The sequence below is a fragment of the Culex pipiens genome, chromosome 2, assembly GCF_016801865.2.
Source record: "Culex pipiens pallens isolate TS chromosome 2, TS_CPP_V2, whole genome shotgun sequence".
NCBI lineage: Eukaryota > Metazoa > Arthropoda > Insecta > Diptera > Culicidae > Culex > Culex pipiens.
The window spans coordinates 27,453,632-27,477,412 of record NC_068938.1 but is presented as its reverse complement, the minus strand read 5'-3'; the positions used below and the strand labels follow the sequence as shown (position 1 = coordinate 27,477,412).

Genomic DNA, 23,781 nt, shown 5'->3' with positions numbered 1-23,781 from the left:
AAAACGGTCCAAATCGGTTAAGCCAGTGCTGAGATAATCGAGTGCATATTTTTTGGTGCACAGACCCACATCCCTACACACACACACACACACACACACACACAGACATTTGCTCAGAATTTGATTCTGAGTCGATAGGTATACGTGAAGGTGGGTCTACAAGGTCGAATTAAGAAGTTCATTTTCCGAGTGATTTTATAGCCTTTCCTCAGTAAGGTGAGGAAGGCAAAACAACCCCATTTTTTTATATATTGGAAAAGCCTCACAAGTGAAATCTGCAAATCCATAAAATTTCTTCATTCAATGCAATTTGTAGCAAGAGTCCTGATTGCTCCAAAAGGACTATTTCACTCGCGAGCATAAATACAAAGCGATGCAAAACTGCCCTATGACCGTTTCATACCGTTTGTCACTTCCACACCAATCGCTACTGAATACTCTCTCTTTTGCTCTCCCTCTCTCTCTCGAATCGATTAGTGCAGCGAATGGTTCAGAGAGGCTGATTGCGCTGCGTCGCTCAAAGCTGACTTAAAGTAGTCTGCGATTGTATTTGTTTTGATAATTTTTAAATTGCTTAAACTCGATGTTATCAAAAATATATTACAATTTTGTTGATAACACAAATTTTAGACACATTTGACAGAATTTCCAGCATACCAAATATTTTGTTATATTCTCTCCTTGCTGAGCATATTTCTTTTGTGGCTCGGGTCGACGGACGGAGTAGGCAAAGAAATTCACAAAGTGTTTGTATCGCTGGGTGAAGAAACTGGCCAAGTCGCTGACAGCTAGCGAGTCGTGATCGCTCACGAATGGTTGCGCGCTTCAGTCGGCTAAGATTCAGATGAACCAAAAATAAGGTTTTTTGAAAATCATCACGGTCATTTGATTTGCAATTGCCCAATAAATACAAAATAACGAAATTCGAGCTAAATAGTACCAAATAACCCATAAGACATGATAAATATTATACTTGTTTAAAAGTATAAATTAATTCTAAAACTATTTTTGAAAGTTTAATGTATATTTTCATTCTTTAGTTTGCATGCACTTTTTATCCAAAAAGGATCCACCACAGAAATGTTGTTAAAAATGATCAATGATTTCCGTCTAATTAACTAAGATACTAATAACAGCACTTAAGTATGATTTATTAATTATTTTTTAAAGGTTTTAATTTGTGATTGTTTTGTACCATAACATGAGTGTGTAACAATCGCGAAAATCGTTCACTAACAACCGTTCCTAAAAGAAATCCGTATGAACCATCAATTTAACTCACGATCTCACCCTTACTTTCCAGCAACCGCACCGCTAATACAGAATTATAGCAGGATGAGCAATGCCGAGCTGTATGCCGAAGCGTACCCCCATCCGGCGGCGGCGGCGTACGGCGAGTTGCCCCGACGCCACTACACCAACAATAAGGTCTGACCGGCCGACGGAGCAGCAGAAGCAGCAACTACTATTTCTACTATTACAACAACAACAACTACTACTACTAGCCATGAACCGGTTGAGCAGGAGCAGGTTGCGTTCTTTGAGAATGTCGAGCGGAAGTTCTACTACAACAATAACAATATTTATAAGATATTTTTATTTTTCTAAAAACGGTGAACCAAAAAAAAAAGGCAGAACAAAACTCAAAGCAAAAGAGAAACTCATAAATGAGAATAACTCAAACACGCAAAACAGAACAAACAAACAAAAAATAGAGGAAACCGAAAATCAAATAGGAAACACACACACACATTTTTTCGCTCTCACCAGTTTAGAACGTTTAGTAAGATGAAGCGAGCGAACGAGTGAAGTGAATGTGAGAGAATTGCAAATAGGAATCGTTTAGCAAGAGACAGCAAAACAGTTGAGTGTATTAGTTCTTAAACATTTGAACAAAAACAAAATAAGAGAGATACTTTGTAACTGTGCGCTTTTTGAGGTGTTGAACTTTTTTCCCCACAGACTTGAATTGAACTGAACGAAAAGAAAAAACGGGAAAGATCTGGTAAGCAAACGTATCAAAAAAAAACTTCATTGCCGAAAATTGAGAAAAAAGATAAACAAACTTATAAAAGAAGAAAAAAAAACTCTTTCCTCCGGGTCCAGTAAAAAAAAGAATACAAAAACGTTAAACAAGTAAACTATTATAGCAAACAAAACGTGTAAAAAAAAACAGAAAACAAGAAAGGTAACCAAGAAGCGAAGCGGTATTAAGTTTTTATTGTACTTCTTCTCCGTTGTTTAATTGGTGTTTGTTTAGTCAGTTGGCCAGAGAAAAAGGTGCCGAGGCGCGTATTAAATGGAAGGGAAACAGTTTGGAATCTAACTAAGTAAAAAGGACGACGATATAAAAAAAACAATGCTATATATGTGATATATATTTTTCTAAAGTGAACGAAACTGACGAAGGAATACACAAGAATGGAAGCGAGAAAAAAAAAAAAAGTAGAGTTTGAGTTGTGTTTTTTCCCTTAGTGACTCGAGAGCGGCGCAATAGTAGTGGTAAAAGTATGACTCAATTGACGGATTTAAGATGGGCGGCTAAAGGTCGAATGGACAAAAGGTCGAAAAAGTCAAAAATTATATGGGCAAAAAAGGTCGAAAAGGTGAAAACGAAGATTCTTCGAGAGCCTTTTCTTCGTTTTATTTTATTATTTTTTACACAATAGATCCATTTTTTCTACGGCAATTTTCACCGTCTCTTTGAAATTTTTCAAAAAAATAATAGAACTAAAAAAATACTACCTTAAAAACATTTTTCATAGGAAAAACTAGCACAATCGATTGTAAACTTTGTGGAATCAAACTTTTTACGTTTATTTTTGCATTTTCACTTAAATTGGGCACTTTTGGGCATTTAGAAATATAAATTATGGGCCCTCGGATCGCAAATTAAAAAACAAATATTTTGTATGAATTCTAGATTAAATTTTCAAAAGGTCCTATCGGCATAGGAAACCCATGACGGAATTAATTGATTTTCTTTATTGATATTTTGCATGTTCTTTTTTTGACAGAGTTATCTCAATATTTCTCTTTTTTTTTTGCACACTTCGATGCTCTTTTCATCCTCGATTTCCTCTCTAGCTCGAATAATCTTCCTGGATACTCTCTTGGATTGCATTTCTCTCAAAAAATACATTTTTTTGTCAATATTTTCTCTTTCTCGTTAATTTTATCGATTTTTTGTTTTTTTTTGTTTTTTTTTTTGCAAAATGGAGCTTGATATTCGTTTGTTAAGGTTTGCTTGACGCCACGAATTCCTCCCATAATTGATTCTTCTTTTTCTCGATAGTTCAATAGTTGATTTTTGCTTATCAAAAACACTGAACTATTAAATGAAATTCAAACGTTATCGGATTGAATGGAAAGCATTTTTTACATAAAATATCCTTTCCTCTAACTATCCCACATCTATATTGTAAATTTGGAAGGTGTAATTTTGGAAGGTTGAATCTTTCATCTTTAATGTTTTAATTTTACCTCAATTTAGACTGAAAAAGTGGCATTACACCAGAAAAGTGGTAAAACTAAACATTGCCAGAGGTAAAATTACACATTTTTTCTGACATAAAAGATGTACCCTTTCCCAGATGTAATATTACCATGATTTTTTTTGCTGTGTATTTCGAATGTTATTTTTGCAATTCTTTTCTTCAAAATTGCAAAATATAGAGAATTTTCTCAGCTTCTCAAACATATTTTTTTCAAAGGTGGGCAAACATGGGCACTAATTTAAAAAAATTAAAAACTGCTAATATTTTTAAAAAAAGTTACCTAAAAATGGCTATAACTTGAAAATGGTGCCCTTTTTAAAAATTTCACTAAAGTACATTTTGATTGCAAATTCGATTTTACATCGCAAAATGAAGTTGAAAAAATTTGCGACCAATATTTCCATTTTTTTAAATCAGTATTGATTCAAAAATTCAAAACTCGGTCAAAGATTTTAAGCACACTCTGGAAGTTTCTGAAAAGTTGGCATTTGATGTCCCCTAAAACATATCAGAAAAAAAATGAAATTAGTGTTTTTTATTTTTTTTTGCAAATCAACAAAAAGTGAAATTAAAAATAACCAAAAAATAAACTTATCTGATTATTATTTTTTCTTTTAATTTTAAGAAAAATAAACGAGATATTAATCAAGAATAATGATAAATATTTGACGTTTTTGTTTTCCGTTAGACCCTCATTTTTTCAAGAGCTGGTCTTTGATTTATTCACTTGTCTATTGCAAAGAAATATTGGCTACATTTTAGCTCGTCGTAACTGGTAATGAAAGAAAAAGAAGCAAAAAAATTTCTTGGAACGTAAAATTTTCACACTGTGTTGATTCTTTGAAACTAAAAAAAAGTTCTTTCTTCGATTTTTATAAATCGAACAATCTTGATTGGTTGAATTTTATTATGACAAAAAAGTCAGCCAAATACTGAAAAATAATAAATTTAAATTCATAAATAGTTGATAGTAAATGAAAATTTCCAGCAATTTAAAAATTAAATCTTGAAACTTTAGTTTATTTTTTATCTTTTCGACCTTCTGTCCTCCAATCTTTTGTCAAACATTCACGGACTTGGTTCTACAGAACAACTGGAAATGAGATGAATTTTTAAATCGACAAAAGTAGCAATATCATTCCTGCATTTTTTCAGCGATCAACACTCAAACGTTCAAACTGCCTGCCAGTACGCGAACATTATTTTAACTCAAATAGTTCGGAGTAGCTTCCAAGAAAGAGAAAGAAAAACAACCAAAAATACAATGCTCAACACATTTCGTTTCCACTTCCGCCGACCGTTCGAATGGTGTGTTATTCCAGCTTTTTTTCTCGCTCTCGAAACGTAGCATGAGATAAGCAAAATAAAAACGCGTTGAAATCATCTTTAGCTAGGTTTTAGGTACATTACATTACACATAGTTTAGGCCAAATAAGCAACGTTTTCTTAAATTTTATCTAGCTAAAATTATAATTCTCCCCCTGCTTTTCAAATTAGTATTTTCTTACGTTAGTTCCTACCCGCTAAAAACATGGACTGTCATTCGGTTTATCTCAAAAGTATCTCAAAGTTATGTGATCCTCCTTGCTTGATGCAAAAGACCCCCCTAAATTTTCCATTTATTTTTTCAACGCATCCCTTTTCCCACCCCACCCTTCGCGAGCAAGAGTGTGTGGCGCGCTTCCATTTTACGAATGAAAAAAAAACAGTGGCATTTAGAACTCATCACCGAGAAAAGAAATGAAAGAAAAACATTTAAAATGAAATTGAAGATAATAACCGAACAACACAGTACGAGAGCGAAACTCACACAGCAGTTTTAAGTCGGACAAAAAGAAAAAAATCCAAATGACGCACCTTCGCGGTGATTGCAAGAAAAAAAAAAACAAAACAAAAAACCAATATATAAAGATCTATTTTTTAATTTTTATTATATACATTCATATTAGAAGTACGCTGTAAATTTAGAAAAAAAAGGAACAAAATGGACAGAAAACTTTGAGTGAACAAGTCTCCTACCAGTAAAACAAAATAAAAAAGAAATGAAACAAAAAAAAACAGAGAAGGCAAGAGGACGAAAAACATTCACTGCAAAACGGGATTAAACAAGTTAAAACTGCGAATGAAGTGAAGATGAAGCGAGAACGAGAGAGAGCGCGCGTGCACGAGAGAATGTGACAAAACTAAATAGGTAAAAGAATGAACAAAAAACAGTAAACAGAATTAGCAGATACACAGCTCTAGTACTGGAATCGTTTATTGTAACACACACAGACACAGAAACACACACACAATTGTAAATGTTTGTAAATAGGCATATATCTATTGCAAAGAAAATGGCGCTGAGAAGATGGAAAGGAACAGAATCTAAATAAAAGTGATGAAAAATTAAAAGGTTTGAATTTTCTTCGACAAAAGAAACCAGTCCGACAAAAAGTTTCAGCGCCCAACGTGGGGCTCGAACCCACGACCCTGAGATTAAGAGTCTCATGCTCTACCGACTGAGCTAGCCGGGCTGGTGATAGCGAAATGTGCCGTTAGAAATTCGGTGAATCGATAATGAACACAACTCGGAATGAACTGAGTGACGTGATGAACTCGTTGGAGTCTTTTAGATCGAATCTTGAGGTGTTTGACAAACAGGTTTGTTAAGGAAGTTTTCTTTTGATTGTGTCTTTTCAGCTGAGGGATAACAAGGGGATGTAGCTCAGATGGTAGAGCGCTCGCTTAGCATGTGAGAGGTACGGGGATCGATGCCCCGCATCTCCAAGACTATTTTTGCAGTTGCGACAACTTGAAAAGGTGATTTTTTTGATACTTATTTTTGACGTAGGACTACGTCTTACTTAAATGTACTAGAGTGCCTTTACAAAAAAATATAACTTGTAAGATTTCAAACGCTTTCACCTTCTCTCAGACAAATTGAGAAATGGCCGTTTTTTAGCACCATTCGGTTAGAAACCTTGTACCTTGAATGCCGGTGGTTTAGGGACCATCCATAAATTACATGGACACTTTTTTGGAAACGTATTGACAAAACATGTCATGTGATTTTTCACGCTCAAAAATTGCAAATTTCACAGGGATCTTAATTTTAAAACTTAAAATTTCACGTATCGTTTAAAATGTAAAAATAACCATGAAAAGCTAATGTTAAAATAGCAGCAAGTACTTTTTATGCTTCATTTTACATTAACCCTCTAGAGCCCACATTTTTTTTTCGAAATTTTTATTTTCATTTTGAGCAACTTTTGTTCTACGAAAAACTTGACTTCTCTTGTTTTATTTTTAGTATTTTAACAATACAACCAAAGTGGATCCCTAGAAAAATACATTTTTTGAAACATTTGCAAAGTCACATAAAACAAGTCAGACTTCCAACCCTAAAATTTTCTGAGATTTTAAGAGTTCTTCTTTCCAAAGCTTTTTAAAGATCAAAAATTGGTTGAAAAATTGATTTTTGACGGTTTTGCCTTCCTCACTTTACTGAGGAAAGGCTATAAAATCACTAGAAAAACGAACTTTTTAGTTAGACCTCCTAGACCTACCTTCATTTGTACATATCGACTCAGAATCACCAGCTGAGCAAATGTCTGTGTGTTTGGCTGTATGTAGACATGTGTACCAAATCAATGTCACTGGAATATCTTGTCACAGGCTCAACCGATTTTGGCCGGAATGGTTTTAATCGATCCGTCTTAACGTCCCCTAAGTTGCTATTTAAATTCATGCAGTTTTCTCATGTATTTAAAAAGTTATGTTAAAAAAACTGTTTCATATTAAATTAAAATTATGGTAAAAAGGGCGGTTTTTTCATGAAACCCTCACATGTTATCTATTTTTAGAAAGCATATGAGAAGACCTTTCTTGTAGATTAAGAATTTTCAAGATCTGACTTACCTATCTAAAATTACAAGCAGTTTAAAAAATGGTCTGAATTTACATAACCTCAAATGGTCCCGTCTGGTCGCCACGAAAAAAGCCTTGTAGAGGGATGCCATTTTCCTGGGTGGTGTCTGTATAATCTTGACAAAAAGTCTGTAGGAAGTCTGTTTTTTTACTCGTCACTTATTTTTATTAGGACCTCTTAGGTGCTGCGATCACGTTAGGGGAGATCCATAAACCATGTGGACACTTTAGGGGATTGTAATCACTCTTTAAATGAGAGGAAGGCACCAACCACCTAAAGGTGGATTAAGTTACGTTTTTTTTTATTGAAGCCCGTCTAGAGGTGGGATTGGCTTGCAGAGGATTGATTCTCAATAAACTCAAAATTTTCATAAATTTTTGATTATTTTTTTTTTAGCAAAATCTTCAACATTTTATTCAAAATCGGATCAGAAAACAAGAAGGAAACATAATTGAAAAAAAAAACCAGGTGTGCATGATTCATAATATCCTTCATTTTACCAAAAACTTATTAGAAATTAAACGTTTGATTTTTCACGCTTAAAATTTTAACTTTAACTTTAATGGGAACCATCATACTACATTTTTAAATATATTGAAAATTAAACGGGACGCAGAAAAAACTAAAATTTTCTTAAAAGGCATGATTTTAACGAACAAAAATATTATTATGATTTTCTTCATTTATTCTTGAATAAATCAAGTGTAAATCTTTATTTTCTTTTAAAATTCCTTCTTTTAAATAAATAGTAGTGAATGAAAATATGATTAAATTCAGTAAGTTCTCTAAGAAAAGCTGATAAAAATACTATTGATACTCTTAATAGCAATCTGATTTCTAAATTTATTTCTGTACTTTAATGTTCAGTTCCTTCTGATAGAAGCATTTTTTTTTTTCATTCGATTTACTCAGTGAAAGACTGTATCTTTTTAATACTTTTACAAGAATGTTTGCTTTTAAATGATCTTAAAAATATATTAATTCGAGTTTAACAAATCTGAGAAATTTTTTAAGAACTTATCACATTAAAGAAATCTTTGATGAACTTATCACAATATACCCGTTTAATCAATTTAAAAAAAATGATTAAAAAAATCAAAATTCCAAAAAAAACTGTCTGATTAGAATAACTGCAATCATCCTACCATTCGCATTTTGAAGATTCCACGAAAATATGTTTTTATTGATTCTAATTTATATCATGTTACTTAGCATTAATTTCATAGTAAATGTTGTAACAATTTTATGTTATGGAATGTTTTCCTAAAAATTCCTCAAATTGTTCATGAACTTGCAAGTTCACATAAAGCTTCACAATTGATAGCTAATAAAATTTACATAAAAAAGGTTGGTTAATGAAATATTTGTTATGCTGTTATTCTATGCATTGATTTGAGAAAAATGCTAAATTCTACGAGATTTCACGAAACTTTTAAAATTTTACTAGTTATACGCTGTCGCGAAATCGTGAAAATTCACACCCTACTGAGCAATTCTCTGAGATTTCGGTCGCATTCTAATTTTTTTGTATTTTTTAATCCGTCTGATACTTGTTTGGTGCCTTCAGTATGTCCAAAGAAGCCACTTTGCATCATTAGTTTGTCCATATAATTTTCCATACAAATTTGGCAGCTGTCCATACAAAAATGATATAAGAAAATTCAAAAATCTGTATCTTTTGAAGGAATTTTTTGATCGATTTGGTGTCTTGGGCAAAGTTGTAGGTATGGATAAGGACTACACTGAAAAAAATGATACACGGTAAAATTTTGTTTGGTGATTTTTAATTTCACTTTTTGTCACTAAAACTTAATTTGCAAAAAAAAAAAAATTCTATTTTGTTTATTTTCTGATATGTTTTAGAGGACATCAAATGCAAACTCTTCAGAAATTTCCAGAGCGGACAAAAAATCTTTGACCGAGTTATGAATTTTTGAATCAACACTGATTTTTCGAAACATCGGTCGCAAAATTTTTTCAACTTCATTTTTCGATGTAAAATCGAATTTGCAATCAAAAAGTACTTTAGTGAAATTTTGATAAAAAGCATTTTTTGAAAATAGTCACACTTTTTATTTTTTTAAATTAGTTTTTGATGAAAAATATTTTGGAAAAGCTGAGAAAATTCTCTATACTTTGCTTTTGCCATGCAAAGGTTTTTTTTTTTTTTTTTTTCATAAAATTATTTTTATTAGGTCCTTTTCGGTACTGGGACCTGGTTAGGACCGAGTCGGCTTTTGTAATTACATTTGACTTAATAATTACAGAGGATCTTGTGTGTAAATGTTAGTGGGAGGGGAGCCGATTACCCGCGGCCTACTCGGGGTTAGTAGGGAAGGGATTGATGTTAAAGACAAGGCGTGGGAAGGGAAGGGGGATTGTGTAGGGGTCTTGGTTGGCTCTGCTGGCCTTTGCGTTTTGTCCTCAGCCGCAACTCGGTGTCCAGCTGCTGGGGCGATCTTGCTTTGCATCCGGTGCAAACCAGAAACGACGGCTTTGTGTGAAGGCGAGTTATTCTAACTGAAGGAAAACTAACTGAAAGAAAACTAACTGGAAGAAAACTAAATAGATATTTTGGAATCTGAGAGGAACTGATAGATAGGATAGAGAACATCAAGGTCTAGTTGAGATAGCGCGTCTCGCATCGGGATTTCTGGTGGTCTTCCTCGGGCCCTGAGGGTATCTTTCAACTTAATTCTGTGAGCCTGGTGATCTGGACACGCCCATACGAGATGGTCGATGTCCTGATAACCCTGCCCACAGTCGCAAAGGTTCGTATCACTCATGTTGATACGGTAAAGATGAGCCTTGCACGAGTAATGGTTCGACATAAGGCGGGACATCGTTCTGATGAATCCACGCGTCAAGTCCATCCCCTTGAACCAGGCTTTTCTTTGCACCTTAGGTCGTATGGAATACATCCAACGTCCCTTGGTGTCGCCGTCCCATTGATTTTGCCAATCCAGAAGCGCACGCTGCATGCAAAGGTTTAAAAACAGGAAAATTGATGTTTTCTAAGTCTCACCCAAACAACGCAAGATTTTCTAATGTTGATATCTCAGCAACTAATGGTCCGATTTTCAATGTTAAAATATGAAACATTCGTGGAATTTTCTGATCTTTTCGAACACAATATTTTCAATTTTTTTTAATCAAGACTAATATTTCAAAAGGACGTAATATTGAATTGTGAGCTGCACAAAATGGCGTTCTTAACTCAATTTTGCCCAAAATACACGTGCAACAAGTTAGCACGACAGCGACGTTTTGTAAGAAATTCCTACAAACTCACATTTGGAGCCTAACATTTCAAAAGGGCACAAAACTTTTGTAAACAATAGTGTATCCCTTACACTCAAATGACAGTTTGCATAAGGTGTGAGAGGGATACACTTTTGTTTACAAAAGTTTTGTGCCCTAATGAAATGGAAAGCACGATTTATCAATGATCGAGAGGGCAAAAAAACTTTCAGCGCCCAACGTGGGGCTCGAACCCACGACCCTGAGATTAAGAGTCTCATGCTCTACCGACTGAGCTAGCCGGGCTGTGTGTAGAGTGGTGCCAAAAGGCATTCAAAACTCGAAATCCTTGATCAAGCCGGTTAGTTTTTTTTGCAACACGGAAAGTTGCAGAACAGCTGGCAATCTTTGATAAAATCAAATCGTTTATGAATAAAACGTTAAAACATGCAAGAGTTTAAAAGTTGTGTTTGTTTATGTTCACATCAATATTAAACAGTAATTTGTTTCACGGAACCATTAACGCCCAAAAACAAATTAAATTTATGCTTTTAACCAATCTAAAATAATTAAAATGATCAGCAAAATCGTTTATCGATTCCATTCACAAACCTGCACCCTTACCAAAAATCATGATTTTTTGAGTTCCAAATCCCACTTTTCATACGAATTTTTCAGTTCAACCTATATAACCATTTTTATGGTTGTAGTACCTGAACTCAAAAAATCGTATGAAAAGTGGGATTTGGAACTCAAAAAATCATGATTTTTGGTAAGTGTGTGTGACTCATTCGCGAGAAACTTGAATGAAAAGCCACTCACCTGCGCGCGCCCGCCGATCTCCGAAAACCGCGTCGCGATTTTGAAGTTGCTGCTCGCGCGTTTCTTACCAGCCAGTCTTGATCGTTCATCGCGAGCAGCAACAGAGCATTTTTCGCCGCTGCCCACACCACATCGAGTGTTCACTGCTGCCAAGGAGGAACAAAAAAAACGGCCCAGCTCTCTACTACTCTAGCAGCGCCTACTACACGACCACGATGAATCAGCCCGTCAGTTGTTTACCAGTGTCAGCCACGAAAATGTCCAAGGCGAAGAAGGTCCTCGAGGAGGCCCGCGATACCCAGAACCGGGAGATCGACCTGGTCGACAAGGGCATCACCAGCTTCGAGGAACTGCCCGGATTGCGTGAGTACCATCTTCCGCCCGATCGGGGTGGGGGAAACTGGTATTTCCTAATTTGGAAGAAACTAGTTTTTTGGTTTGGGTGTAAACAGCGCGCGGATGACGGAAGCTGCTGTCAAATTCATCCGAGAGTGCGTGCGATGGCTGTGGGCGTTGTTTCGACCAAATGTTTCTTAAATATGCCAGATGCGTTTTGAAATTGTTAGTCATTAGATCCTTTTCTTTACAGTTAACATGACTTTTGTAACTAGAATCACGCTGAGCCACAACAAGCTAAAAGGTGAGTTAGTGCCGAAATTAATCAGCTGTCAAACGGAGTGGACCCACCAAAACAGCTTGCTTCGATTTCACAAATACCAACACAAAACAAAACGTTCATTCATGACAACTTTTGTTTACGATTCATTTTCGTTCAGTGGTTCCACCGGGCGTCGCGAATCTCATCAACCTGGAAATTCTGAACATTTCGAACAACCAGCTGGAGGAACTGCCCCTCTCGTTGTCGTCGATGCCCAAGTTGCGCATCCTGAACTGCTCGATCAATCGGTTGAACACGCTCCCGCGTGGATTTGGGGCGTTTCCCGTGCTGGAGGTGCTCGATTTGTCGTACAATAATCTGAGCGAGAAGGTGCTGCCCGGGAACTTCTTTATGATGGGTAAGATTAGTTACATTCGCTTTTAAATCGTACTAGAAAATTCGTCTTTATTTTAGACTCTTTGAGGGCGCTGTATCTTGGAGACAATGATTTTGAATTTTTGCCCCCGGAGATCAGGAATTTGAAGAATCTGCAAATCGTGAGTATTAATTTTGTTTTAATAGTGCACATTAAGACATTTCTGTCGAAATCTAATCATCTGCGCTGACTGTTATTTTGCAAAAAACTTGGCTTGTTTGTTTGCCTTAAGGTACGGTTGTTCTGATATCGACAGTATTTGACCGAATGTTGAAAACTTATATCTGAAATCTATGTTGGGAACGTTTGATATTATTTGACTACTTTAGTTCAGTTTGTGCTCATTGTTCAAAACTTAAAGGTATTTTAGGAACGAGATTTAGGAATTACATTTATATTAAAGCAGATGCTTTTTGCAAATTTACGAATTCTTATTGTGAATCTAATTAAATCTAAATAAAAATTTTAAATTGGAATTTTGGAAATAATTCGTGAAATCTAGATTAAATTTTCAAAACAACCTATCCCTCATGGGTTTCCTATGCAGATAGGACCTTTTGAAAATTTATTCGAGAAATCTACTTCTGTTATACGTATAAGAATTCAGGTATCCTCCCTGTGCCGCATCGCCGCATTCATGATCAGGTTCATGATTCTAGCTGGAATAGAATGAATTTATATGTTTGAGTTTATTTCTGTGATCTATTTTAAAACAACATCGGTAAAGTAGGCCTAGCTTAATTTTTCATTTTTAAATCAGTCTGTCTGAACCCGAAGCCTGAGGGCTTTTGTTCATTTGATTTGGTTAACCGCGGTGGATTTTCTTGAAATAATTCGAACTGTCAAACATCCACCAAAACATCTACCACATTGATCACACAAAAAACTGTGGTAGAAAAGTATCCACCGGTAGATCCTTTGGTGGATTTTTGACAGTTCGAATTATTTCAAGAAAATCCACCGCGGTTAACCAAATCAAATTAACAAAAGCCCTCTGATTTTAATTTTATATTCTTATTGGAATTCAATATAAAATGTAACGGGAACAGCAGGCTCCGGGTCCAGACTGATATGTATCTGAGTACATATATATATTCAGATACTCTTTATTTTAGAATTCTTGTGATTTTTGATAACAGAATGAGTTATTTTTCGGCGTTTCTCTTCTCATTTAGACCGGGGTCTTAATGAGAATGGTAAAAATATTTCGATCTTGTTTTGCAATAAAACACTCATTTTTGAAATAGTTGTACAACATTATTTTGCTTGTTAAGCTTAAAAATAATTTTATGCTATGAGAAAATAATTTGAAAAATGTTAGTTTCAAATATTCATTTAAAAAAAATATTGCAAAAAAGTAGCAAGCCAAGATTCAAGCTAAAACGAAAGATCCATCGAAATATGTTTGCAAAGCTAAAAATTATTATTTGTCAAAAATTTCAAAAATGGGTCAACTCAGGTCAACTGGGTATATACACTTTTGGACTCGACCTTCATCGATTTGAACAAAACTTGGAGAAAACGTTCATATATCGTTAGTCAACAGAAATGCTAAGTTTGGTGCCGATTGGACCCTGGGTGCTGAAAAGACAGAATGCGTAACGTGATTTTCGAAAGCTCCCCACTGCTCCCCACTAATACAACTGCACTACAGCTGTAAACATAAACAAAGTAGAAGGCTATGTTCAAGCTCAAGCGTGACATATTTTTTGCTGCTGAAGTGAATTATTATGAAACATTTTGGATCTGTTGATGTTGATGTTTTCGATGAAAAATAAGGTGCTTCGCACTTTTTTCTTTGTAGACTAAACGATGGGCGGCCAAAAGAGGCCTTTTTTGTTTTCCACGAGATGAAAAATTGTGTCAAAAGTGGGTGGAATTTCGTGAATCAGAAGAGCAACCGAATGGAAGTTCCGAGATTATGTATCTTTGATGTGTAGTGATAATATCGGAGTAAGATTATCCAATATTATTTGGAAAGTACTATTCATAGTTATTGATAATTCGTCGCTAACATTTAAAAAAGCGTCATAAACATAGGTTTTGCGTGAGACATAGCGATTATAAAATTTTAGCGACGAATTATGCCAATCTCGATTTCAACCCTATTATTAAGATGTTTTGACTTCGAATACCTCAATAGCCACCGATTATTTTTTATTCCTGACTAAATAAATTTTAGATCGATCACAATACTTGCCACTTCTTGGTATAATTATGCGAACAGTAAATTGGTTCCGCTTTGACAGTTCTAAATTGAGGCCGCTTTGCGGACAACTATTCTGCACCCAGATTGGACCTTCCCTTTTTCTTTGGCACCACGCTCTTTTTTGACGATTTTCTAAATAACTTTTTATTCTGGAAATGGATTTTATTTGTATTTTTTGATTACACGAAAAAAATGGCCGATTTTTTATTTAACTTTTTTTTCACAAAAACTCAACTTCCTAAAATACGTATTTTTTTATTTTCGAGATTTTTTGATATGTTTTAGGAAACAAAAATCCGCAACTTTTGAGCCATAGAGATGTATGGTCAAAAAATCTGCCGCCAATTTATGAATTTTTGAAAAATAGTCATTTTTGTAAAAAATCGAAATTTCATGCAAAAACAAATTCGACATATTATTTATGGAAAATTGAATTTCCAATCGAAAAGTACTTTACAGATTTTTTGATAAAGAGCTTCGTTTTCAAGATATAGCCACCGATAGATTGATTTAAGTGAAATATTTGAAGTTTTTCGATTTTTAAAAATAGTGACCACGAGTGACCATATCTAAAAATATGTTTTTGAAAAGTTCAGAAAATTTGCTCTAAAATTGTAGAAATGGTCACTCATGGTCACTATTTATATAAACAAATATATATCGGTGGCTATATCTTCAAAACGAAGCTCTTTATCAAAAAATAAAAAATATGTAAATTTTTTTGTATAATATTTTTTGTTTTTTTGACCATACTTCTCTATGGCTCAAAAGTTGTGGGTTTTTGTTCCCTGAAACATATTAAAAAATCTCGAAAATAAAAAATACGTATTTTGGGAAATTGAGTTTTCGTGAAAAAAAAAAGTTAATTAAAAAAATCAACAATACCTACAACTTTTGATCAGAAAATTAAGTCAAAAGATACAAATGTTTGAATGCATAGTAGGGTGACAAGAAAAAATGAAAATTTTGGGAAATCTGAAGAGATACCCCCTGGATCGATTCTTTAGGCAATAATAAGTTACTGTGCCAATTTGGAGTCAAATCGGTTAAGGCTAAGGGGTCGCTTTTTATCGTTGAAGTTTATATGGGGAAACATCGCTTCAGGATTTTGGCAGCAGGTGGCGCAGGTCTCGCCTAAAATTGTCCAAGTGTGAGATTCTTGTAGGAAATTTAATTTCCTGCAACTTTGTCGAAGGGTGCAAGAAGATCCGAGTTGATCCTGATGAGTTATTAGCAATGCGATGAAAAGAAATTGGCTTATATACTTGAAAGAATATAAGGAGTATATAAGAAGTACATAAGAAAATATTTTTTACTAGAAAAATCATCAAAAATCAGGATCAACTCGGATCGTTTTGCACCCTTCGACAAAGTTGTAGGAAATTAAATTTCCTACAAGAATCTCACTCTTGGAAAATTTTGGGCGAGACCTGCGCCACCTGGCAGAAAAATATTAAAACGATGTTTTTCTGCATACATTTTTGCGATTTTCCCCATATAAACTTCAACGGTAAAAAGCGACCCCTTAACCTTTACCGATTTGGCTCAAAATTTGCACAGATACTTATTTTTGCCTAAGGAATCGAATCAGAGGGTATCTCTGATGTCGATTTTTTTATTGTCACCCTAATGGACAGCTGCCAAAATTGTATGGAGACTTGTATTGGTGAACCAATGACACAAAATAGCTTTCTTGGTCATAGGGGAGGTTCCTACAAAGTTTGAGCCAAATGAAAAAAATAAAAATGGTCGAAATCGACCGATTTCGTAGAGAATTGCTCTCGTAACATTCCAACTACTAGACCAAAAGACTTTCTTCTGATTGTATTTTATAGGAAATTGTCCAGGAAATTCTTTAAAAATAAAATATCAACCCTCAAATGCCTTCCAATATTATTTGTTCGCTGTTTATGGTTAAAAAGGTGATTTTCACTCATTCCATAATTTTATATTTTTTAATTTGGTCACCATCGTGTTCCCCGGACAATTTTACATAAGAATCAATGCATATCTCAAACTAAACCAAACCATTGCCGAGAAACAGCCAATGAAAACTCTGAATTTCCTATACAAAAATAAGCACGAGGCCTACTTTCAGGGGTTTGCAATTCAATGCACTGGTACATGGCGCAACCAGTTTTGCATAGCAAATTCAGAGTTTTTATTTGGCTGTTTCTCGGCAATAATGGTACATGCAATGGTATATATTTTATTTCTTGACATTATTTTTTTTAGCTGGAATATTTTTTCTTTAAAAAATCATATTCTATTTGGCGCCCTGAAGTTTTGCGATTTTCGTAATTAGAAATTAAAACTTTGTTTTTAAATGGCCATTTTATGGAAACTAAAAATGGTAGAGCAAAACTCCACTGCTATTTTTAAAGAAAATTGAACGCTAAATTGAATAACGTTATCAGATTTACGATTGAAATCCAACTTTGATGCATTTTTCGCAATTGAAAATTTTACATGCAATTTCTCAATATACACGCGATTTAATTTTAAATTGGAAGTCATGATCGTATTCCCCAGACGATTTTACATAAGAGTCATCTATTTTCTTGTTAGGCAAATTGGTATCTATTGAGATAACGATTTTTTTAGCATGCAGTTGCAGAATTTACCTAGCACGCGATGCATTTTGAACGGAAATGTTCAAATGAGAATACCGCCCACAAAGTTAATTTTTTAATTCGCTTTATTTATTTTTTTACTATTTTTGTAGTTTTGTTCCGAAGATAAGTTGACAAAACATTTTATTCAATTTGCTTGATACGATTTTTTCAGTTATCTGCTAGCTTACTTTAAAATTTTTGATGACTAAATCTTAAAAAATACAATATAAACTTTTATCACCCTTCCCTTTCCCCGCCCCACCAGCTCGGTCTCCGCGACAACGACCTGCTCGAGCTGCCGCGCGAAATCGGCGAGCTGACGCGCATCCGCGAGCTGCACATCCAGAACAACCGGCTGACGGTGCTGCCGCCGGAAATCGCCAGCTTGGATCTGCTCGGCCAAAAGTCCGTCCTCAAGATGGAGGAAAACCCGTGGGTTACTGCGATCGCCGAGCAGTACCTGATCGGCATCAGCCACGTGCTCGAGTACATCAAAACCGAGGCGTACAGGATGTGAGTTTGGTTGTTTTGAGTGATTTTATGAGTTTAGTTAATAATTTTGTTATTTTTTCAGTTTGTACAATCGTCACGTCTCAGCCGGAAAGGCAGGAAATGTTCCACCGAAGGTGGACAAGTCGAAGAAAGCTTCCAGAGCTCGATCTTAATCGAAAAGGGGTTTAAAATATTTGTTCAGTGTTCAAAAATGCAATTGTTTTAGTAGTCTTCCCAATGTTTTAATTCTAAACGAGTTTTAGCGACAAATTCGCGTATAACAATTAACTAATTAATTTGAGGAGCCAAAAATCACAGTGACTTAGAAAGTGCCTAACAAAAGAAAAAGATGTATTGGAAAGCGATTTTAACAAGCACTTATTAAATATGTATTTTACTTAACTAACGTAAGCATAAAAATAAAGTGTACTTCAGTGCAATCAAAATGGTGCGTTTTTCTTCAATCCCGGATTCCCACTGAAGAGGCCCCCCAAGATGCTCATTACGGCTAATTTCCCGCTGTTCGGAATCGAATCACTTCTGGGGGGCCGTTCCGAACAACTTTTTCAAGGGCCGGCTTCGATTTATTCCTTCGAATTTTCCCTCCCGTTTTGCAATTTGCTCATGTTAATGGGCGAAAAAACTTTCCCACTTTGGCCACCGCCCCCGGGGCGGTGAAAATGTAGTTTATTCAAAATCTTTTTAGTTTTCCGCCTGCACCGACACTCACTTTCATTCCGGAGGGGGGTAAGCGGGAGTTTTATTCAAGTTTATTTCAGTTTTCTCAAGAGATAGAAAGGAAGAAAAAGTTGCTGCTCATAATAGGAATTTTTCATTTAGCTTCGCGCGCTCATTTCCGCGTGTTTCGACGAGATGTTTTGCCGGCTGGCCCTTGCCGTCGGAAGTGTCCCAGGAAGACGACGAACCCCCCTCCTCTTAGGAATGAGATGTATTAAATTGGATAGAAAATGCTTTCAATTTATTGAAAAAAATGGGAAAAAGTGAGCGCACTTGTTCAGTCAACATGAACCAGTTGTTGAGGAGGAAAAAGTGTATCAATGAAACTGTCTTCTTCAATTATTAGTTTTATTTTACTTTTTTTTGTGAACGAGAAGAATTAAATGAAATTGAGTAACAATAATTATAAGCTATTTTTCGTTACATTTGCACATAATTTCAATACAATTAATTTAAAATTTAAAAAAGAAATATTCTCAACAGAAAAAAAAACAATTTTCCAAAACTCACTCAACATTCCTCACCGCCATTAAACAGAAACCACTCCATAATGGGGTTGCAATGATGGTAAAACTTAATTATCCTTCCAACAACGCGTTGGCACTTTCTTTTACCCATCAGCCACATGCACCACGTCATTTTCATAATCGGAAATCCTTACCAGAGAGATGGCTGCCGTTGGAAATGCATTGCAAAATTTCTCCAAGCAAGCTGATCGGCATAGTTATCAGATAAGAGTGAACAAAGTAAAATAAGGGAACATGAATTAATCCAATTTAAAATTTATTCCATTGTATAAATCAATAAAATGAATAAATATCAATAAAAAAATACAATCTTTTAATGTAGCAATATTTGGATTTTTCCGTTTTTAGTTTTAGGATTCTTCCGGTAATTTCAAGTTTTAAATCAACATTTCTAGATTAAATTTTCTTAACAATCTATGTCCCATGTGTTTCCTATGCAGATAGCAACTTTTTAATTTTTTTTTAAATATTTTTTCAAAACGTTTATCAAAAACTGAATAAATGCAAAAGCTTAAAAAAATATTTCAAAAATGTTTATAAGATGAAACGAGAAGGCAGCGCCATATTGATACCTCGACTCGAGTTGTCAAAAGCACCTTTAAGGAAAACGTCGTAAAAAGTTATGTTTTTGTAGACGCTAAATAGGTTGATAGCAAGCAATCCGTTGAGTTCTGAAATTGATTTAAGTTGGAAAAAGTTGTCCAACAACCTTCATCTGCTAATGTTTCAAAATACTTCAAAGAACTGGTCATGTTTAATAGATTGTAAAAAATACAGAAATAAGTTTTTTTTTTGAAAACCAATTCATTTTCAAAGAATTGGCCATGTTTGAAAATAATTCAAAACCAAAAAAACTGGTTGTACTGAAAATGATGCAAAACCTTACAGAAATTAATAAAAAATAAAAATAAAATAAAAATAATAAAATATTCCTTTGTTGAGAAACTCATTTATTTTCAAAGAACAAGCCATGTTGAATAGAATGTAAAAACTTCCAGAAATGAATAAAATCATCTCATAAATAGTTCAAAGAACTGGTCTCGCTTGAAAAAATATTCAAAAAACAGATTTTTTTTTAACTCCATTGCATTTTCAAAGAACTGATCATTTTGAAGAAAATGTAAGAACTTTCAGAGTTTAATAAAATCATATTTTAAATGGTCCTTAGAACTGGAATTTTTTTTTAAATGCAAAAACTTTAGAAACTGATGTTTTTGTTGAGAAAGTATTTTTATTTTCGCAAAACTGAACATGTTGAAAAGAATACAAAAACTCCCAGAAATAAATAAAATCACCTTTCATAATTCAGATAACTAGTCACGTTTGAAAAAAAAAATGCATTAATCTCATGCAATAATTTTTTTTAACTACACATTTAATCTTCACTATTCTTTTCTGTCTTTTATTTTAATTCGGCGAAATATCCATTGGGCTAAACGACTTAAGTGTCCCGCATCCGATTTATTCGCATTCGCATTCGCATTCGCATGGAGATGGTGATCTTAGCGGGTTGCAGACTGGATTTCTTCATGTATGTGTGATGAATATCCAGCCCAGGTTGCTTAGAAATTGATTAAAAGGAATTAAAACCAATTCTACCAAGACAGGACAGCCAGCACCATGAAAGCCATCCATTGCCGGCCGCTCCCATCTCCACCATTCACCGGGGCAGGAATAAGGATTAGGAGCACGGGAAGTGTTGATGCTAAACTTACTTAGAAAAAGGTAGCGAAACCGCAGGCTCTTTTTCCCAACCCTATTGTGGAACTTGATCAAACTGACCGTTTGACCAAATTTGATCGAATTTAAACAACAGGGCTGCGTAAGTGTCGCGGGGAGTTGGTAGTTGTGATGGGTAGAGGTCTAGGATTCGCCCTAAGCAAGCGATACGACCTTTGGCATAAAAAAGTTTAGTCGGTAAGATTTTTATTCCCAAGGCAAGCAATCGGATGCTGCTGTTGAGACAATTCCCGTTTAATCAAGGTAGTGAATTTAGTATTTTAACCAGATTGTAATATTATTCTCAAGGCAAGCAATAAGATGCTATTGTTCAGACCGTTGTTATTTAGCTGGTGAACGTTTAACTCTTTATCCCGACGCGAATATTTTTATTTAAGATCCAATATTAGACAGCCGGCTGTGGAAACAAGGGATCCATTTGCATACATTTAAATGTTGACCAAGACATACAGACGATTGTAAAATCCGTTTTAGCCAGCAACATAAGTTATAATAAAAAATTGCATAACAAGTTTCAATAAATACGCGGAGCGTTCCGAAATATATAGAATATTCTTGCACCGTTGACGAAATGACAACAACCGACCGAAACCGCGTCGCAAATCGAACTAGCTTTGCTGAATCGCGAAATTTAAGTTACTAAAGATAACTTAAATAAAAATACCAGCTCTTTTAGTTACACAATAAAATAACAACTCCTCAAAAGACAATAAACGTTCCTGCAAATGAAATCTGTAAGGATAAAAACTAGAATTTGCAACAATTAGAAAAAAGTCTGTACTACTCTTGATTCAATTCAACTGCGTCCACTGTTCATTTCTGACAGCTTGGCCGCGTCAGCATCTTTTTCTCTCAAACGTCAGAGTGTCAGAGGAAGACGATTTAAAAGAAATGCAGAGGCGGAAGATGAAGAAAGAAGACAGAAGATTTTGGAAAGCTCTCACCCGAAACACGTCGACGTCGATCTCGTTGTTGTTGCGAAACGGCTTTAATGACCAACAAGTTAGTCCGTCTCGTTCTCTCCCAATGCACTTCAAGCCGCTACCCTCCTCCTCGTCCGTTTCTGCTGTCATCGCACACTGCATTTTCTGCTGCTGTTTTCGGAACACAAACTTCCGGGCAAAAAGCAATTCCGGTTCCAAACTGCACATATACAATCCGGGAAGGAAACTCTTCTCAATAACTTCAAAAATCCCCCCTCTAACTTCTGCGTCTTTCACACCATTCTCAAACAACTCCCCAAATAAACAATGGTTTTGTCTCGCTCTTACAAAACACCGAACGAAAAAACATCGCAACAGCTGCCTTCGCGACGCTTGTCGGATGGCGTAGTCCCCGTTTTGGGGTAAAAACAAGTTTCACTAAAGAACACAATTTTGCAAAACTTCACTATTTTTTGCCGCGACTTCAACGTATTTCAGGCACAACGAATGGTTCGACCTTGTACACACGCGATTCGCGAAATAAACCAAATAATTAAACGTTAAAACACTTGTTTTAGCAGAACAAAATTATCTTCACAAAAAACGCGTGCACTCGCGACGTGTCCCGCACCCGATTTATTCTTCAAAAATAAGATTTATTTTGGAGTGCTGTTCGCTACTAAACATATTTTGCATGCAATTTTTGTTTGTATGCAACAGCGACGAACCGCTCTAATTTTCCATACAAGCTTAGGGGAAACCCATTCAGCCCTGTCAAATTTTTTTGAAAAATTCAAATAGCTCATGTTTCTGGGGACCCCAAACTTCATGCCCCTCTCGAGTTGGGCCTACGCTGTTATTTCTGTAATTTTTTCTTGACTAATTTTTTGGAAAAAAAAAAACCAAAAAAAAGGTCAAGTGGGTAATTTCCTACCAACTCACACGAAATCGGGAAAAGTTGCCCCGACCCCTCTTCGATTTGCGTGAAACTTTGTCCTAAGGGGTGACTTTTGTCCCTGATCACGAATCCGAGGTCCGTTTTTTGACGTACTCAGAATTCCGAAAAAACGTATTTTTCATCGAAAAAACACTAAACAAGTTTTAAAAATTCTCCCATTTTCCGTTACTCGACTGTAAAAATTTTTGGAACATGTCATTTTATGGGAAATTTAATGTACTTTTCGAATCTACATTGACCCAGAAGGGTCATTTTTTCATTTAGAACAAAATTTTTCATTTTAAAATTTCGTGTTTTTTCTAACTTTGCAGGGTTATTTTTTAAAGTGTAACAATGTTCTACAAAGTTGCAGAGCAGACAATTACAAAAAAAATGATATATACACGCAAAAAAAAGCGTTCCCGTAGCCATGAACAAAAAATCACGAATTTAGCAAACAAACGTGTTCATGGAAACGTGAACAAATTCATGAAATCATGGTACCGTAAAACGGGGTGACTTTGATAGCCGGGGTGACTTTGATAGGTTTGCGATTTTTCCGCAAAATGAAGAGTACAATTAAAATACGTAAGGAATGGTTTAGAAACATACTGACCGTGGTAGAGAAGAGTTCAAAGTACCTCAAGAAGAACCTTTCATAAAATTTTGAAAAGTTTAATAAGTTAGTTAAATATAATTAAGAAAATGTTGATGAAAGTAATTATTTTAAACTTCTCAAAGTGTCATGATTTTATCAATGAACATGATTTTGAATCGGAAAACGGAATGCATTTTCGGATTCTTTGGACAATTTTCCACTAGGAGAAGGTTAAATAAATTTGTAAATAATAATTAATATGTGTTTTTGAAACACAAATTAAAAAAATCTCCAAATTTATAGGCAATTTCAGTTGAACAAATTTCATGTAAAATGTGAAAAATTGTGATTCGTGCTTCGAATTCCGTATAAAATGCAATATAAATCGATAATTTTGTAAACAAAACTAGTTTTAACAAATTTCAGGCAAAATTCCGACTTTTTAACAATTTTACCTAAAATTTATATGTATTTTGTTCAAAAGCTTATAAACTTAGTG

General features: G+C 34.9%; 2 protein-coding genes and 3 non-coding genes across 9 annotated transcripts in view; 3 read left to right on the top strand and 2 right to left on the bottom strand.

Moving 5' to 3' along the window:
• The window catches only part of LOC120421296 (disintegrin and metalloproteinase domain-containing protein 10), a 185,940-nt gene extending 183,580 nt beyond the window's left edge, over positions 1 to 2,360 (top strand). For 4 of the 5 annotated variants that reach the window (XM_052708030.1, XM_052708031.1, XM_052708028.1 and 1 more), the window contains one exon: positions 1,304 to 2,360. In XM_052708030.1, coding sequence (XP_052563990.1) covers positions 1,304 to 1,434 — 131 coding nt within the window. In that variant the 3' untranslated portion in view covers positions 1,435 to 2,360. The remainder of the gene's footprint in view (positions 1 to 1,303) is intronic. The other variant, XR_008212087.1, reaches the window with a different exon arrangement.
• Positions 2,361 to 5,940: 3,580 nt separating this feature from the next.
• On the bottom strand, positions 5,941 to 6,013 carry Trnak-cuu (transfer RNA lysine (anticodon CUU)). The gene has a single exon. It is a non-coding gene; the product is annotated as a tRNA-Lys (tRNA).
• A 180-nt stretch (positions 6,014 to 6,193) lies between these two features.
• Positions 6,194 to 6,266, top strand: Trnaa-agc (transfer RNA alanine (anticodon AGC)). Its single transcript has one exon. It is a non-coding gene; the product is annotated as a tRNA-Ala (tRNA).
• Positions 6,267 to 10,880: 4,614 nt separating this feature from the next.
• Trnak-cuu (transfer RNA lysine (anticodon CUU)) lies at positions 10,881 to 10,953 on the bottom strand. The gene has a single exon. It is a non-coding gene; the product is annotated as a tRNA-Lys (tRNA).
• A 619-nt stretch (positions 10,954 to 11,572) lies between these two features.
• On the top strand, positions 11,573 to 18,265 carry LOC120421287 (ras suppressor protein 1). The gene is made up of 6 exons (XM_039584478.2): positions 11,573 to 11,832; positions 12,059 to 12,109; positions 12,246 to 12,485; positions 12,542 to 12,624; positions 17,593 to 17,840; positions 17,902 to 18,265. Exons 1-6 carry the CDS (start codon positions 11,685 to 11,687, stop codon positions 17,990 to 17,992), a joined length of 861 nt encoding a protein of 286 aa, XP_039440412.1. The 5' UTR covers positions 11,573 to 11,684; the 3' UTR covers positions 17,993 to 18,265.
• The last annotated feature ends 5,516 nt before the right edge of the window (positions 18,266 to 23,781 follow it).